Source organism: Nilaparvata lugens, chromosome 11, assembly GCF_014356525.2.
Source record: "Nilaparvata lugens isolate BPH chromosome 11, ASM1435652v1, whole genome shotgun sequence".
In the NCBI taxonomy this organism is placed as follows: Eukaryota; Metazoa; Arthropoda; class Insecta; order Hemiptera; family Delphacidae; genus Nilaparvata; species Nilaparvata lugens.
In genome coordinates, this window is record NC_052514.1 from 42,277,941 (window position 1) to 42,296,224 (window position 18,284).

Sequence of the window (18,284 nt, forward strand, 5' to 3'; positions counted from 1 at the left end):
CCACGTTTAAAAAATGCATTTCCCCTGCACAAAAATGATATTTCCTTAAAATAGCTCTCACTCTAGTGAGGTCCACGTTATAACGGCAGTGGAGGAAGATAGGAGAAAAACGTTGCCGATCCTCTATAAATGCCTTCTATATAGACGGTAGCTGATACAGGTTTATTGATATAATTTATCAACTGTTCATTCTCGTTTAAAATAATGAATCATATTCTATTGGGCAGGGAATTATGATTATATCAATAATTTCATAATGAATTTTCATAATTAAGATTCAATATTTTGTTAATTAATATTATCAATTCTATCAAATAATTGAAAAGGGTACTGAGATTTATATTAAAAGTGGCCCTAAAGAAGAATACAATAAAATGGCTAATATAATATAATAATGAATCATATTTTATTAAGCAAATAATTATATTTTTCAATAATTTCATAATGAATTTTCATAATTAAGATTAAATATTTTGTTAATTAATACTATCAATTCTATCAAATAATTCAAAAGGGTACTGAGATTTATATTAAAAGTAGCCCTGAAGAAAAAATACAATAAAATGGCGTATTGACAAAAATGATCAATTCTACATTGTTAGAAGACTATCTGACAACAGAGCAAAGCGAGAAAGAGATTGCGCTATCAGCTTTGATGAATGGTAGGTAAGGATAGAAATACCATTGCTGATCAAACACTGCCATTATAACGTGGACCTCACTATAGAATAATCATTATAATTCAACTAGCCGTCAGGCTCGCTTCGCTCGCCATATCCGTCTAGCCAGGGGGCTTCGCCCCCTGGACCCCCGACTGGATCGTCCAAGAATGAGATCAGCAGGCTCGCTTCGCTCGCCTGCATTTTTCATTTGAGCATTTTTATCATATGTTAGGACAATCCAGTCGGGGGTTCAGACTTAACGTCTGGCTAAACGGATATGGCGAGCGAAGCGAGCCTGACGGCTAGTAATATAATATTCCCAGGAATAGCTGTGATTGAAGTAGCAGTGTCCAATCAATTTTTTCGCGATAAATGCTTTTCAATCTTCAACTTGGTGCCAACCTAACAATGTCAACTCAACTTAATGCCAACCTGACAAAATTACTAATTTAGTTACCAGTTAACAACTGTTTCGAAGAGGTAGCCTACTCTCTCTAGATTATAGTTCTATTAACATATGGTATGGACATATTCCAATTATAATTGAGAGAATAAGAAGAATATACATGCTAAAAGACGAACTTTAAGCCCTTAAAAACCACCCTTAGAGTTAAAATATTGCCAAAAAATTTCTTAGTCCGCCTTTTTTGGTAGAGAGTTAGTGGGGAGGATATTTTCAATATTCTTTCCGAAGAATGGACATTGATATGTCCAAAGCTCCGCCAATTTATGTAGATGCATAACAATATAATTATTATCTATAGTTATTATATTACAAATTGCTTTTTCATATCATATACAGTTCAATAATTATTTTCTTAGTCTATATCATGTAAATTCATCTATAATTTTGCTGTATTGTAAGCTATTGTATATAAGTGTATAAGACAGTATATATTGTAATCTACATAAATAAAGTACTCAATCAATCAATCAATCAATCTCAAGGGCCAACTGAACATACCTACCAAATTTGAACGTTTTTGGTCCGGTAGATTTTTAGTTCTGCGAGTGAGTGAGTGAGTCAGTCAGTCAGTCAGTGCCATTTCGCTTTTAAATATAGATTCCAATTCCGAGTAATTCAGCTATCAGACGATATTCTCAGTAAAATCCCCAATAGAATTATTTACTTTCAAAAATGTATTTTTCTTGCACAAAACTTATATTTCCTTATAATTAAGCACCTACTATATACTCATACAGCTTTTTAAAATTTTTGAAATCGTCCAATGTCATATTGTAGACATCAATCACATCCCTGAAACGGCATTGCCTCACAAACTGCTGCCAATCCCACGGTATCATCATCGTTGAATTTCCTAATCTTTTTTTTGCTCTCTCAATCACGGAGTGCACACCATCCACTTCCATATGCGTGTGCCCTTTGAGAAGGAATTTGTGATTGATTACTTTTAAATTTGGCAAAAGACGTAGTAGCCATACATAACAAGCAATTAGCACAAAATTTCTATTTTGCCCTGCGCAGTTGTCGGACCATAGTGTCAGTTCCTCTGTAGTTTCATTATTTACATTGTCAAGGGCCCATTTTAAAATGCACGAGGCTACCTCGCAGCCTCCACGACCACCAATTGTTTCATCCCACATCGCGCAATGACTCTTATCAGTTGTGGCATTAAGAATTGTCAAGTTTAATGTCCACAGCTTTCTCAAGTAGAAAGCCTGCGAATTTGTCAGATAGGGCGTTGGCAGACACTTTTGTAAGTCAATCATGACACAGATTTTTTTGGAGTTGCTTTCTTTTGAAGCAACTTTATCTTCCTTCTTAATAGCATATCGACGTTTGGCTTCCTTCAGATGCAAGTCATAATTTTTTTGTATATTAAGTACATCTTCATCTTGACCCTTGCAATTTTTTAATTGAGTTAAAAATGCATCACATGTATCACATGTGTCATTTGCCGGTTGCTTAAATGATAAATTAAATTCTGTGTTGAAGATAGTATTGTAAAGCCACTCTTTTGCTATCATATTTTCTTCCACGTTTTTATCCTTACAATAGTCAATGTACAACAAATACATTTTTCTAATATTCAGTTCATTTCCTAAGTAATGTTTAGCAGTTCGTTCTCTGCTGTAATGGCTTTCCATTACAGGAAAAGACCTTATGTGAATTCTTACTGACTCTCTTATATCACTGTCCAATTTATTTGGAGGTGGCTTTCTCCCTCTCTTGTCAGGTGATACTATTCCACTGTCTGTTTTTTTCCTTAAAGCTGTTTTAACAGTCATTTCTGAAATAACTAGCGTATTTAGAAAAAATGTTTTACACACTTGAATTTTATTATTTCTTATCTCAAAGAAATAGTGAAATGTTGAATTTCTTCGTGGTCTATCAAGTGTTTCAACGACTCTTCGAGCAACAGGCACACTACAAACATTATTTGCAACAAACTGTCTTCTGAAGTCGTTATTGTTTTCTTGTCGCCAATAATTTTTGTAAATGCAGTGTCTGTCTGCTTCTGAAATGTTTTCTGTGCATTTCTTTTTACATGAAGTACGGCAAGCTGGTTTCATCTTCTTAGCAGCAACTGTTTTTCCACTCTTTGATATGTATTCTTCTCCACAGTTTTTTCTCTTCTTCCGTATATTGCACTTCCATTTGTCTGGTTTTCTTACACGTTTGCGAGTTTTCTTCTTTTCATTTTCAGTATCAGCATTTTCTTCTTCAGCTTCTTCTTCTTCTTCTTCTTCTTCGGCAGCTGCTGTTTCACTTTGAATGGATGAAATAGAAATCTGGTCATCACTCACTACATATTCTGGATCTTTGTCAGAGTCATATTCAATAGGAAGCTCATCATCACTACTTGCAACCTGAAAATTAAACAAAAACATGGGAGTTAGGCTACAAGAATTTATCAGTGAATTATTGATATTTATCAATGAATTATACAAATCATTACAATAGACTCTTAACCTTATTATAACACTTTGTTTACAAAAAATAATAATTCATAGTGTAGTTGTAACAATTGGAGTGGTCCGCAGCCAAATGCAATAAGTACTGGTCTGATAATCAATAAATTCCCAGTTAACAGAGAGGATTTTGACCACAAAATGGCCACTCACGACTGCCTGTAAAGTAGTTATCATATCTCATCATCACCCCTCTCATTACCTATGCACAAGCCTAGAGCTCAAGTGGGCATCACCCTCAGCAAAAAATATTGTTTTATTTGACAAATCAAGAATAATACATGCTTTCTTATTTTCCACTGCAAATGTTTTAAAGACTGCTACACGATTTTTTTTGGAATTTGAAGTCTAGTTTTGATAAAAACATTGATTATAAAAAAAAATGCTTAATGGTGGGGAGACCCCTACGGGTAGGTTCCACCTCGCCAAAGTGTACTTGGCCAAATACTGGTCACCCATCCAAGATTGTTCTCTTTCAAAGTAATCCTTTTTCTATAAATTCCAAAACCTGTCAAGGAATCCCCTAGCCTTTCATGAAATCATATATAAATTACTGAAGCCCAATTAAACTTCAAAAGTACAAATTTAATAGTTACCTCTGTTGGTTCATCCCCACAGTGTCCTGTATCAATTGGAAGTCCATCTTCAATGAATTGTTGTCGTTCTGCTGAGGTATTTGGAAACTCGGCATTATCAGTCAGTTGTACTCCATAGTTTGACTTTTTAGATTCATAAGCCAGATTCGTTGAGTTACTACCATCCTGAAATTAAAGACAAACGTGATTTTTTAAATAGTTTCTGTGAAAGTTGACAAAATTATTACAATGTTATCAAACCAGCCACATAAAAATCAAACACTGGAATTATTACATATTTTCCAAGTTTTCTTTACTGGACATGCTATAAAATTTTAAAAAACAGATGATAATTTCGTCGTCTGTCGATAACAGAAGATGTGGGAGAGAGATAGAATAATGTTCAGCTGTGATTTTTAAACGTTTTTTTAAAACGTGATTTTTTAAATAGTTTCTGTGAAAGTTGACAAAATTATTACAATGTTATCAAACCAGCCACATAAAAATCAAACACTGGAATTATTACATATTTTCCAAGTTTTCTTTACTGGACATGCTATAAAATTTTATGAATAATTAATTTTCTGGATTGATCAAGGCCTTGGGTAAGTTAATGATTTTAGGGTAAGTTGTAATACAATAGCCTACAGTAGGCCTACATTATTGCATTGTAGGTTATTACCAGCATTGATGGCGCATGGTTGGGTTCAATTCATTTTCCATGATATGAATTGTTTTATTTTACAGTTATTTCTGTTCAAATCCAAAACCTGTCAAAGAATCTACCAAGTTTTTCATGGTATCAAACATTATTATTATTTTTTTTTTTACTGAAGCCCAATTAAACTTCAAAAGTACAAATTTAATAGTTACCTCTGTTGGTTCATCCCCATAGTGTCCTGTATCAATTGGAAGTCCATCTTCAATGAATTGTTGTAGTTCTGCTGAGGTATTTGGAAACTCGTCATTATCAGTCAGTTGTACTCCATAGTTTGACTTTTCAGATTCATAAGCCAGATTCGTTAAGTTACTATCATCCTGTAATTAAAGACAAACGTGATTTTGTAAATAGTTCCTGTGAAAGTTAACAAAATTATTACAATGTTATCAAACCAGCCACATAAAAATCAAACACTGGAATTATTGCATATTTTCAAAGTTTTCTTTACTGGACATGCTATAAAATTTTATGAATAATTAATTTTCTGGATTGATCAAGGCCTTGCGTGAGTTAATGATTTTAGAGTAAGTTGTAATACAATACAGTAGGCCTACATTATTGCATTGTAGGTTATTACCAGCATTGATGGCATGGTTGGGTATAATTCATTTTCCATGACATGAATTGTTTTCTTTTACAGTTATTACTGTTCAAATCAAAACCTGTCCAAGAATCTACCAAGAGTGTTTCATGGTATCAAACATTACGAATTATTATTAACTTAATTAACAAATTTTTATTATGAAAAATTATTAATAATAATAATTATTTTTATTACTGAAGCCTTATTAAACTTTAAAAGCAAATAGTTACCTTAGTTGGTTCATCTCCATAATGTCCTGTATCATTCGGAAGTCCATCATCAATGAATTGTTGTGGTTCTGCTGTGGTATTTAGAAACTCGTCATTATCAGTCAGTTGCACTCCATAGTTTGAATTTTCAGATTCATAAGCCAGATTTGTTGAGCTACTATCATCCTGTAATTAAAAACAAACGTGATTTTTGAAAACGTTTCTGTAACAAGTCTCATAGTTTACAAGTCTCATGTTTTTCAAAGAAATAATAATAATGTTTCCAGTTTCAGTTAGTTACAATGGATGTGTAGAAGAGTATTATAATAACTCAAATGCCACAAATCAAACAAAACATTCCCTAATCTAAAATATTTATGGCCTGTATAATTAATAAATAGGCTGATACTAATATCTTTCTAACCTATAAACACGTTACAACTAATGATAGAATAAAATGTTATTTTGACTCACCTGTGCTTTTGCTAAGCCAAGTTTTCATTAGCTTGAAAGCTCGAATCTCTCTGGAACTCTTAAGCTCACTTTCCTCTATTCGAAACATGATTAATTAAAGAAATAATCATTAACAACACGCTGAGTTCAATTGTAGTCATCACACAACGATCAACGACGCTGCCTCACTGCCTGCCAACCTTACAGAGGTAAAGTATTGTATGTGAGCATACGTACACACAAGCGTTTACAAACTGTGAGGTAGACTATCGTATGCTCACATACGATACACAAGCGTTTACAAACCTTGTGAGGTAGGCTATAGTATCATCACCTACAACAGTTTACTTCTATGCTACTTTATCATATACGATAGTTTCACACTGCTTATCTCGGGAATAAGAACAGTTAGGTACAGATACGATACTTTACCACTGAAAAATACGCATTTTGATTAACCAGGAACACTCATAACCTGAAAATCACAAAATTTGCACTTACGATAGTTGACCTCTGGGGTACAGATATTCTGTTTGCCAATGACGAAATCACACCGTCTGCCCAATTAAATCCAAATACCAATCCGTTATTTTGTAAATACTAATAGGTTACCCGGTGAATGCACAAGATATGATCACATACATGATACCCAATAGCAGCATATCCTTCGGAACCTGTCCATAAAACATAGTTTAACATGTTCTTTGAGCACATATTACCTGACAACTAAATTGGGCCACCCATGATGGGTATTTGCATAATACGAGGTAATTGCCTGTGTGATCATCGTTTTCACAAAAGTTGTACAGTAATTCGGGAAGTGTCTTATAACAAATTGATTTCGAAAATACCCATCTCGTTTCAGGCATCCTTTTTGATCCGCATTAATTGCTATCAAACTACGCCCACAGAGAGGCTGTCTCATAGATCAAATCTCTGTCTAATCGGCTGTAGTCAAATGGAATTGATGACCGAGTATTATTAGATTCAGTTCATTATGACGTAGAACAAGTTACTCGTTTTCTTCCGCTCTTGTCCTGTGGTGAAGGTATTCTGTGGATTTGAATTCTCTAGATCGTTCTTGATTGGGATTTAATGAATCGACTTGAAATTTCTAAGTAATTTATTGAAAATAGTCATTGTGGACTACTTTCTATAGTTCAAATCAAATCAAAATCTTTATTTTGTCAAAATACAAAAATACAAAACAACTCGAAATACTCCAAATTATTAATACAATAATAACCGAATTAATCAGTAGATACATAATCATCAAAATGAATAATACATTTCGATTGAATAAATAGAATTGGCACAGCTAGCAAAGCGAACTTGTGCGCTAGCTGTGAGTTCATTTTCGATATATTTTTTTTTCAAACTTTCTTACAAAATAATAAAACTACAAACAATATGATTAGTATAAAGAAAATAGAAATATAAAGGCAAAAACAAAAATAAGATATCCCATCCGGCTACAAACCAAAACAACAAAATTAACTATCAATAAAACGCCAATATTCTGACAAACAATCATTGCTCAATACCACGTGATATTATCAATTCCATAACTGATTGACAACAGTACCGTAGGCTACATCTATGAGAATAATTGTTCCATATCTTTACATTATAAATTATCACATTAAATTATTAGAATTTGGGAAGTGTTGAATAAATATTTTTCTCAGCCCATTCAGATATTTTTTCGAGAATATTTTTAGTTAATTTACTATTGATGAAATATATCGGAATTTAGTTGGAAAATATGTTACAAAAATAAAGAAACTGATGTCTACATACTTCCAGTCTTACTAAATCTATATTAAACATATTTGAAACTGATGGGCGCGTCGAGTAGGGTGTATTTCTGGTTTCCAAATCACTCACATTTTTTATTCAGATGCAGAATAATCTTCATCACATACATTTGTCTGAGGGTGGGTACATCCAATTCTTCAAAAAGGGTTCAACTCGAGTATCGTCTTGGTCTACCCCTAGAAGATGTTTTTGCAATGTGAACACTTTATTAAAATGACAGTCAAATGCACCGCCCCATGCTTCAATTGCATACTGAAATAAAGAATGGGCATATGCAAAGTAAATTGTTCTTATTATATTAAGGTCTTTGAGTTTCTGTAAAAATTTTAAATTAGAAATTTCGAGTAATTTATTGAAAATAGTCATTAAATATTGTGCACTACTCTCTATAGTTGAGGAACTACATTTTCAAGTAATTTATTGAAAATTTTCAATGACTTGTGGACTACTTTCCATAGTTGAGGAACTGAATTTTTAAGTAATTTATTGAAAATTGTCAATGAATTGTGGACTACTTTCTGTAGTTGAAGAACTAGTAACACTACTGTGTTAGCAATGTAATTGCTTCACCATTATCGATCTCCAATGAAATAGAAATCATGAACATAGAACAGCATATTATCAGAGAAAACTGATACAACTTTACTGATACTTGAACAATATATTCACTCTATGATATTATTAAGACAGTTTTCTATTCATTAATTGAATGGATAGAGCAAACAATACAATAGTCAATTATAATTATTAAACGAAAACCCAAATAAAATATTGTAATTCACCCCGAAGACTTCTTCTACTGCAAATATTGTCAACAGGGTAAACAGCTCCATGGAAATTCGATGAGCACTACTATAAAAATCATTTGTCAGCCCGAGAATCAACCTGGTAATCCCCAATTACCAGTCAAATAATTTGATTCCCGGGCTGACAAATAATTTTTGAATGGTAGCGCTATCGAATTTCCATTTAGCTGTTCACCCTGTTTGTCAATATTTGCAGTAGCAGAAGTCTTCGGGGTAAATTACAGCATTCAATTTGGACTTCCGTTTATTGATAATGAATAATTCATTAGCATTTGAATAATTGAAATATCTCAGTAATTTTCATCTGAATACAATAGTCGGAAAAGAAAAAACAGGCTATTGCCCAAAACTTCTTCTATTTCTGATATGTTTTGCTACATGTTGCAGTTTATTAGATAACTAGTAGATAACTTTTGCTCCATGTTTCAGTTTATTAGATAACTAGTGGATAACTTTTGCTCCATGTTTCAGTTTATTAGATAACTAGTAGATAACTTTTGCTCCATGTTTCAGTTTATTAGATAGCTAGTAGATAACTTTTGCTCCATGTTTCAGTTTATTAGATAACTAGTAGATAACTTTTGCTCCATGTTTCAGTTTATTAGATAACTAGTAGATAACTTTTGCTCCATGTTTCAGTTTATTAGATAACTAGTAGATAACCCGTGATCCGCAAGGGTCTAATTAGAAACTTGACAAACTGGAAACTTGACCTAGGCTACTGAAATCTTGAAGAATTTGAAATAAACCTATAATCATCCTCGATAAATTAAGAATCTATATGCAAAATTTCAATTGAATCAGTAGAGTAGTTTAGACGTGGTGATGTGTCACTCGTGAATTTCCTATCCCGTGCGTTTATAAGTCAATTCTTTCCTTGATCATATTATAGACTAGCGGAAAACCCATGATCTGCTAGTGTCTAATTAAAAACATGACCTACTGAAATCTTGATGAATCCAATATACGATTATAACCATCCACGGTAATTGAGAATCTATATGCAAAATTTCATTTTGATCACTTCGGTCATTCAGTCTCTTAATAATGCGTCATTCATGAATTTCCTATCCCGTACGTGTAAAAGCCAATTCTCTCCTTTATTTTAATTATCATAGATTTCAATTTAATTACTCCAGTAGTTCAGATGTGAAAATGCTTCATTCATGAATTTCCCATCACATGTATATAAGCCATCTTTTCCTCTATTACATCATAGATAATAGGCTATTGGTGTAAGAACCGGAACTAGCTTCTCAATTTCCAAAGAGTATACGTTTGTATGTCAATTTCAATCTCCAATGTTTCCAAGTCGTTATCAAACGAAAATGATTATGATTATAATAATCAAAGAGAGATCCAGTCTGTTATTTATCTGTATAAATATAAAAGCGAAATGGCATTCACTCACTAACTGACTGACTGACTGACTCACTCACTCGCAGAACTAAAAATCTACCGGACCAAAAACGTTCAAATTTGGTAGGTATGTTCAGTAAGCCCTCTAGAGGCGCACTAAGAACGGATTTGGGAAAATTTCCAAAGATACGCCCAAAATCTGCATTTTTTCAGCGTGTTTTAGCGTTTCCCCAGCTTTATCGAGAACAAATGAACAGAAGATGTTCAAATTTAGTACAAAAGCTCAGCTAGCGTGTAATAATGTTGTGTTAAAAGGAATTTGCAATAACGTCAAAGATACGCCCAAAATTAGCGTTTTTTTTTTTGCGCTTTCTCAGCTTTATCGAGAACAAAAATGAACAGTGTAGTAAATTATGAAATTTACTACAGAAGCTCAGCTGGGGTGTAATAATGTTGTAAAAGTAAGAATTTGAAATAACGCCAAAGATACGCCCAAAATTAGCGTTTTTCAAGCGTTTTCTCAGTTCTTTCATCAAGTAATAGACAGAAAATGTTCAAATTTGGTACAGAGGTTTAGCTAGGGTCTAAAAATTTTGTGATGAGGTGACTTAGATATTTTCCAACGTTTTCCTCAGCATTTCTGCGTTTCCTCAGTACTTTGACTTTCTGATGGAATGAAGCATGCTCAAATGAAAAATGTAGGCGAGCTAAGTGAGCCCGCTGATCTCATTTTTGGACGATCCAGTCGGGGGTCCAGGGGGCGGAGCCCCCTTGCTAGACGGATATGGCGAGCGAAGCGAGCCTGACGGCTAGTTAATTTATATATTTCATTGACAATCACAAATCATAATTATAATATATAATATGATTGGAAGAAGACAACAGCCCAAAACTGTATTCTCCCAAACTTTTACAAATAAAACCTTAAAAAAAGAATGAGGTTAATATTTCACTTATGATAGAATAATAATAAATTACGATACGAAACTCCGAATTGGACAATGAATTGTTACCTAATTTATTACATGAAAGTTCGCCCCAAGTGAAAACCTTACTCAGGTGGGGCTCTCCTGATATTTTTTGTGTGACTGAAAATTGTGATTTATAAAATAGCGATTGACCAGCGTCAGTTTTATTGAAGGATATCAGGTAGCCTGTTGTGCAGTAATGAGATAATAAGAGGTAAAAAAGGTTGTAAAAAGTAAGATAATAGGTGGTTGAAGGTGGAGCTCCTACAACAAACAGTTAGTGTGTGGTCTCCCAACATCTAAAAGTCAGCTTCCAGCATTTTTGATGGACAGCCCAATAAAAAATACCAGTAGGGGACAATCTACCGGTAAGGTAGCCGGGTTTTATAGCACCGAACAAGAGACTAAGCCGCGAAGAAGAAGAAGAAGAAGATGAAGAAGAAGATGAAGAAGAAGAAGAAGAAGAAGAAGAAGAAGCAGAAGAAGAAGAAGAAGAAGAAGCAGAAGAAGGAGAAGAAGAAGAAGAAGTATGAGGAGGAGGAGGAGGAAGTGGAGGAGAATGATGAGGAGAAGTAGACAAGTGATAGAGAAAATAATTTCCAATCCCAGAATGTGTGTTATTTACGATTTGGTCCCTCCCACAATGACTACTCCGATACTCGCTCCCAAATTATTGGGATATAATTTTTGAATTATGTCCCCATATCTCTGATAAAGATGACTTCTGTTTGCCTTAGTTTATAGGAGGTGATCTAGTGATTTAGGCTTCCTCCACTTCCTGTATTGAGTTGCAATTTTTGAATTGTCGAATTTATTGACAGGATGTGAAAAATTTCGAGGGATACACTCATGATAATATGTATTGGCACCGGGGATAAGTATCAATTTACCCTCACCACAAAGCCTGTCCAATATATTGTGTCTGAAATGAACATTTGTCCCATACATTGTGTCTAAATTAATGAGAATGGAATATAATGGTTACTTTGGTAACCATTTAAATGAAACCGGGCACTCCTACACAAACATAGATACCAACCTTACAATATTGAAAGTAAAAAGAAATGGACACGAATTAAATACAGCAGAACAGTTTGAAATTTATAAAGCCACCATCCTAGATAGTAACAACATACTAGATGAACAGCTGAATTTCAAATCCAACAAACTTTTTGATCACATAATAAACACCACAAATCTTCCTTATCATCAAAACATTTCCGGTCTACACTGTTGAAAATGATCGCTAGACGATCGAAAGTACTTCAGTCAGTAAGTAAAAGGTTTTAATAATTTACTTAATAATAAATTGACTGCATGTCATGTTCAAATACATAAAAAAGTGTGATAATATATTTATTGGAGTAGGTAATGGAAACTAGGGGTCACTATATTAGTTAAAGAGAAGATTATTCATTATCCACTCTTCAATTCAATGGATTATATAAATAATAGACAACTTCTTCAGACTTAGTGCAGGATTATAATTCAAGGGCCGGTTTTCCGAGCTCGGGATTTAGCTAAGTTCTAGACTTTAAACAGCTGGAGTCAGAAAATTGGCTTTCCAAAACGGGGCGTAATCGCGGTTTTTATGACAGTAGTCGCAGTTTTTATTTTCTCATTTCTATAATTGGAAACGTTTTTCCTTAACAACATTAAACATTTCTAAATAATACAAAATAGCTGAAACTTTACACTATTTTCTCTTTACTTTATTTCGTGTTTAATTTTCTAGTTTTTCGAAATTTGATTTAAACGTGACTATGACAATGACTACGACTACGCCCCGTTTCGGTAAGCGAATTTTCTGACTCCAGCTGTTTTAAGTCTAGAACTTAGAGTCTATCCCGAGCTCGGAAACCGGCTCTAATGTTACTTTTGCTGCAGTTGCTATCTGATTCGCCAATACACCAATCTATACAATGTTTTGAAGTTCTACCATAATCACAATAATCCATAGTTCACAAGTTCTACCATTCATAACTCCAAATTAATCGAATCAAATCAAATTTATCTCCTCCAAAAATACAACAAAAATATCAGCATTCAAAAATGATGCATCATTGACCGAACAAAGTGAGGTCTAAGATTCAAGTCGACGGTTTGGCATTTCTCTCAATGTTTAAATGTTTAAATGCTTATATGTTTATATGTTGCGCATTTACGGCGAAACGCGATAATAGATTTTCATGAAATTTGACAGGTATGTTCCTTTTTAAATTGCGTGTCGACGTATATACAAGGTTTTTGGAAATTTTACATCTCAAGGATAATATAAGAGGAAAAAGGAGCCTCCTTAATACGCCAATATTAGAGTAGAAATCAGACTAAAGAATTATTCATCATAAATCAGCTGACAAGTGATTACACAGATGTGTGGAGAAGCCAGTATTTTACTGTATTTTTACTTTCCTTGCCCTATTACCATAGGTAAGGAAAGTATTGATTTCCGAAGAAAATTAAGGTACCCAAACTTCTAAATTTCAACACGTTTCAAGGTCCCCTGAGTCCAAAAAAGTGTTTTTGGGTATTGGTCTGTATGTCTGTGTGTGTGTGTGTGTGTGTGTGTGTGTGTGTGTGTGTGTGTGTGTGTGTGTGTGTGTGGTGTGTGTGTGTGTGTGTGGTGTGTGTGTTGGTGTGTGTGTGGTGTGTGTGTGTGTGTTGTGTGTGTGTGTGTGTGTGTGTGGTGTGTGTGTGTGTGTGTGTGTGTGTGTGTGTGTGTGTGTGTGTGGTGGTGTGTGTGTGTGTGTGTGTGGTGTGTTGTGTGTTGTGTGTGTGTGTGTGTGTGTGTGTGTGGTGTTGTGTGTGTGTGTGTGTGTTGGTGTGTGTGTGTGGTGTGTGTGTGTGTGTTGTGTGTGTGTGTGTGTGTGTGTGGTGGTGTGTGGTGTGTGTGTGTGTTGGTGGTGTGTGTGTGTGTGGGTGTGTGTATGAGTGTATGTGCGTCTGTGTACACCTATCTCATCTCCCAATTAACGGAATGACTTGAAATTTCGAACTTTAGGTCCTTACAGTATAAGGATCCGACACGAACAATTTCGATCGAATGCAATCCAAGATGGTGGCTAAAATGGAGAAAATTTTGTAAAAAACAGGGTTTTTCGCGTATTTCTCAAAAACGGCTCCAACGATTTTGATTGAATTCATATCTGAAATAGTCATTAATGAGCTCTATCAACTGCCACAAGTCCTATATCTGTAAAAATTTCAGGAGCTCCGCCCCATCTATGCAAAGTTTGATTTTGGATTCTCAATTATCAGCCTTCATTTACAATTTAAACAACAAATATTAATTGGAGAAGATTGAGCATGAAAATCTCTGCAATTAATGTTTCGTAACATTTTCACCTAAAATTGAAAATAAGCTTGAAATTCGAGAAAATGTGATTATTAAATTGCAAACTGTTAGCAAGAGTTGGTTCTATAAAATCATTTACTACGAAGAGTTAGCAGACCTCGTGTGTCTCCAGCGTTATTGTCCTATCACCAGCTGTCTCATATTTTTGAATAGTAGACTTGAGATGCGTGAACACTAGCTTCAGGTGTTCAATTTTCATAAGGCAAGGAAAATTGTGTGAGTGCGCCACACCAGATTTTTAAACTTAATTTTACTAAATTATATGAAAATAAAACAATCCCTGTAATCAATTTGACTTAATAATATAGAACTTATAACAATGCTAGGTTTATGTATTAATAATAAATTACTGTAATAATAATGATGAAGGGAAAAGCTTACATAGGCAACATATTGCCTGTGCGTAAGCTAGAGTTGGGTTTATATCAATAAGAGACTTGTAGCAAAATTTAAAATAGGAATGAATGAAAATAAATTTTCAAATCTTAAATATAAATTAGAGGAAAAGCTGAAAAAGATAAAATGAAGATAATAGAGAAAAAAAAACAATAAAATATAATAAAGATAATGAAATAAAGATAGATTGATAGAAGATACAGAAATTTCAAAGAAGCGGTGAACCAAAACTTCAAATTATAGAGAAAGATAGAAAACATATTATTGTCGCTTAGATTGTTATTTTTTTATAGATTAGAGATCAGCTGAGATAGATTGGTCTGTCTACAGACTTGAGTAGTCTCATAGTTCAATACCATAAAGAAAATATAGCTCAAAATATGCTTCAAGCTTTCTTTTCTCTATTCATACAAATTAATCAACAAATAAATCAAGGTTGTTGATACCGAAGGTTGTTGTTACATTGTAAACAACAATTCAAATACAAATACATATAAGGAGACCCTCAACAATCAGTGTAGCCAACAGTAAAAACTTTTGTAGAAATCCGTATTATTCGACCCAGACACAGAATAGTACATGCTCTATTATATCAACATGTTCCGATTTCAACAGCTGTTCAGTATTCACCAATAAACAGACTCGTAAACAAAACACTATCTGATCGATTTGACTTTATTGCGCATGCGCAAAACTACAGTGAGCACCTTTTCACTTTACAATGGCAGCATCGCTTACAGTTGAACAATGTCAATGCTTCCCGTTCAAACAATCCTGACAGATTTAAGTGAAACCAGACTAGAAATGCTTGACCATGTCTAACCCGTGCTGCATGCACGAAAAGCACGAAAACAGCGTTAGAATAATGTGCAACACGTTAGAATGTCGGTCCAGGCAGTGGTAGTCCTAGTTTGCATAGGTTATGTCTCAATCGAGACGGTAGCCACGTTCTCATTCTCAGGAAGACCTCTCATCCCTCTCACCCTACGGGGCTCTACGGGGACTAAAAATGCAAATTGGGGCATAATCATATCGATTATCATTGTGATTATACAAATCCAAGTACGCTATAGTTTTTATTATCTTTAGTTTTTACTTTCCTTGCCCTACTACCATAGGTGAAAAAAGTATTGCTTTCCAAAAAAAATTAAGGTACCCTAATTTCAAGTTTTCTATACGTTCAAGGTCCCCTGATCCAAAAACATGATTTTTGGGGTGTTTGTCTGTGTGTGTTTGTTTGTGTGTGTGTTGGTGTTGTGTGTGTGGTGTGTGTGTGTGTGTGTGGTGTGTGTGTGTGTTTGTGTGTGTGTGTTGTGTGTGTTGTGTGGGTGTGTGGTTGTGTGTGTGTATGTGTGTGTGTGTGTGTGTGTGTGTTGGTGTGTGTGTGTGTGTGTGTGTGTGTGTGTGTGTGTTGTGTGTGGTGTGGTGTGTGTGTGTGTGTGTGTTGTGTGTGTGTGTGTGTGGTGTGTGTGTGTGTGTGTGGGTGTGTGTTTGTGTATGTGTGTGTGTGTATGTGTGTATGTCTGTGAACACGATACTCATTCCTAATCAACCGATTGACTTGAAAATTTAAACTTAAGGTCCTCATACCACGAGGATCCGACAATAAGAAATTCAATAAAATTTAATTCGAGATGGCGGAGAAAATGGCGAATAATTACTAAAAAACCATGTTTTTCACTTTTTTCTCAAAAACGGCTCTAAGGATTTTCTTCAAATTTAAACCATAAAGCCCTATTTCTTATTCATAAGCCCTATCAACTGGCATGAGTCTCATTTCTGGGAAAATTTCAGGAGCTCCGTAATATTCATGAGAAAAATGGCGGATAATGACTAAGAAACAATGTTTTTCACGGTTTTCTCGAAAACTGCACTAACGATTTTCTTCGAATTTATACCATGGATAACTTATTCATAAGCCCTATCAACTGGCATTAGTCTCATTCCTGGGAAAATTTCAGGAGCTCCGTAATATTCTTGAGAAAAATGGCGGATAATGACCAAAAATCCATGTTTTTCACGGTTTTCTCGAAAACGGCTATAACGATTTCCTTCAAATTTATACCATGGATAGCTATTCATAAGCCCTATCAAATGAGTCTCATTTCTGGGAAAATTTCAGGTGCTCCGTAATATTCTTGAGAAAAATTGCGGATAATGACTAAAAAACCATGTTTTTCACGGTTTTCTCGAAAACGGCTCTAACGATTTTCTTCAAATTTATACCATGGAGCCCTATCAACTGGCATGAGTCTCATTTCTGGGGAAATCGCAGGTGCACCGTAATATTCTTGAGAAAAATGGCGGATAATCACTAAAAAACCATGTTTTTCACGGTTTTCTCGAAAACGGCTCCAACGATTTTCTTCAAATTTATACCATGGATAGCTAGCTATCCATAAGCCCTATCAACTGGCATGAGTCTTTTTTCTAGGAAACTGATGTGGGGTCCACCCCATCCTTGAGAAATGGACTTTGTAACCACCTTCTCGTGCATGAGGTAGGTAGAGCAGTTTATAAAAAGAACACATTCATAGTCAAGATATTTTCTCGTAAAACATCTGTTTTGACGACTTTAAAAAAATCTCATCGAATTTCACATTTTACACAAAGGAAAAAGTACTCTGAAAACAATTATAATATACACATAGACAATAGTCTGATCGTAGTTGCAAATAGTTGCCGCGCCAATAGTCTTATTTATTCCCTTAAATTATTCTCGTTTGAGAATGAGGCTTGCAGTCAATGAGCAAGGAATTGTGTGAGTGTACCACACCAGATTTTTTAATATTTTTATAGTTTTTTATGATTTTATTGTTGTCAAAAAATCAATAAATTAAAATTTTCACACAATTTGAACTCTATTTTGTTTTGTTTTTAATGATTTTCTTTTGCTCTCTCCAATTTCCATCATCTCTTTAATAATTAAATACTAATTTCCTATTTTGATTACAGCCCAAAAATGTTTTTATTTTGTTATCTATCTCTTTTTCTTTTCTCTTTCTTCAGTCCATTCTATTGCTTTGGTAAAATAGTTTGTTGGACCACTACCTCCGTAAACAAAGCCGTAGTGCATTTGTGTGACGTCAGCACAGATAAGGCTCCTACACCAAAACACACTAGCTGATATAGATCAGCTGAAATCAACGAATTTTTATTGGTGTTGGAGCCCTACCTGTGTTGACGTCACACGAATGCACTTCGGCTTTGTTTACGGAGGTAGTGGTTCGACTCCCTCCAGCGGTCCATAAGCTGCATCTTACGTGCTGTATTGTATTTTTTCTCAATAAGAGTAATATCATAAAGCATAAGCTATATTTCTTGTATCTGGTAATATTTTAATTTGGTTTGTGATTCGTTACTATGGAGTTCTGAATATTATAAACTTGTTTATTTGTAATTTGGTTTGTAATAATTCTAGAGAATAATCTAGAAAAGAATAATT

General features: G+C 34.3%; 1 protein-coding gene across 1 annotated transcript in view; it reads right to left on the reverse strand.

Annotated features, from left to right (window-relative positions):
- Positions 1 to 1,838: 1,838 nt before the first annotated feature.
- The window catches only part of LOC120353490, a 45,148-nt gene continuing 28,702 nt past the window's right edge, over positions 1,839 to 18,284 (reverse strand). The window contains exons 2-4 of the mRNA XM_039437311.1: positions 5,706 to 5,870; positions 4,193 to 4,357; positions 1,839 to 3,494 (exon numbers count right to left, since the gene is read on the reverse strand). Of these exons, the coding sequence (XP_039293245.1) occupies positions 1,839 to 3,494; positions 4,193 to 4,357; positions 5,706 to 5,870 (1,986 nt within the window). The remainder of the gene's footprint in view (positions 3,495 to 4,192; positions 4,358 to 5,705; positions 5,871 to 18,284) is intronic.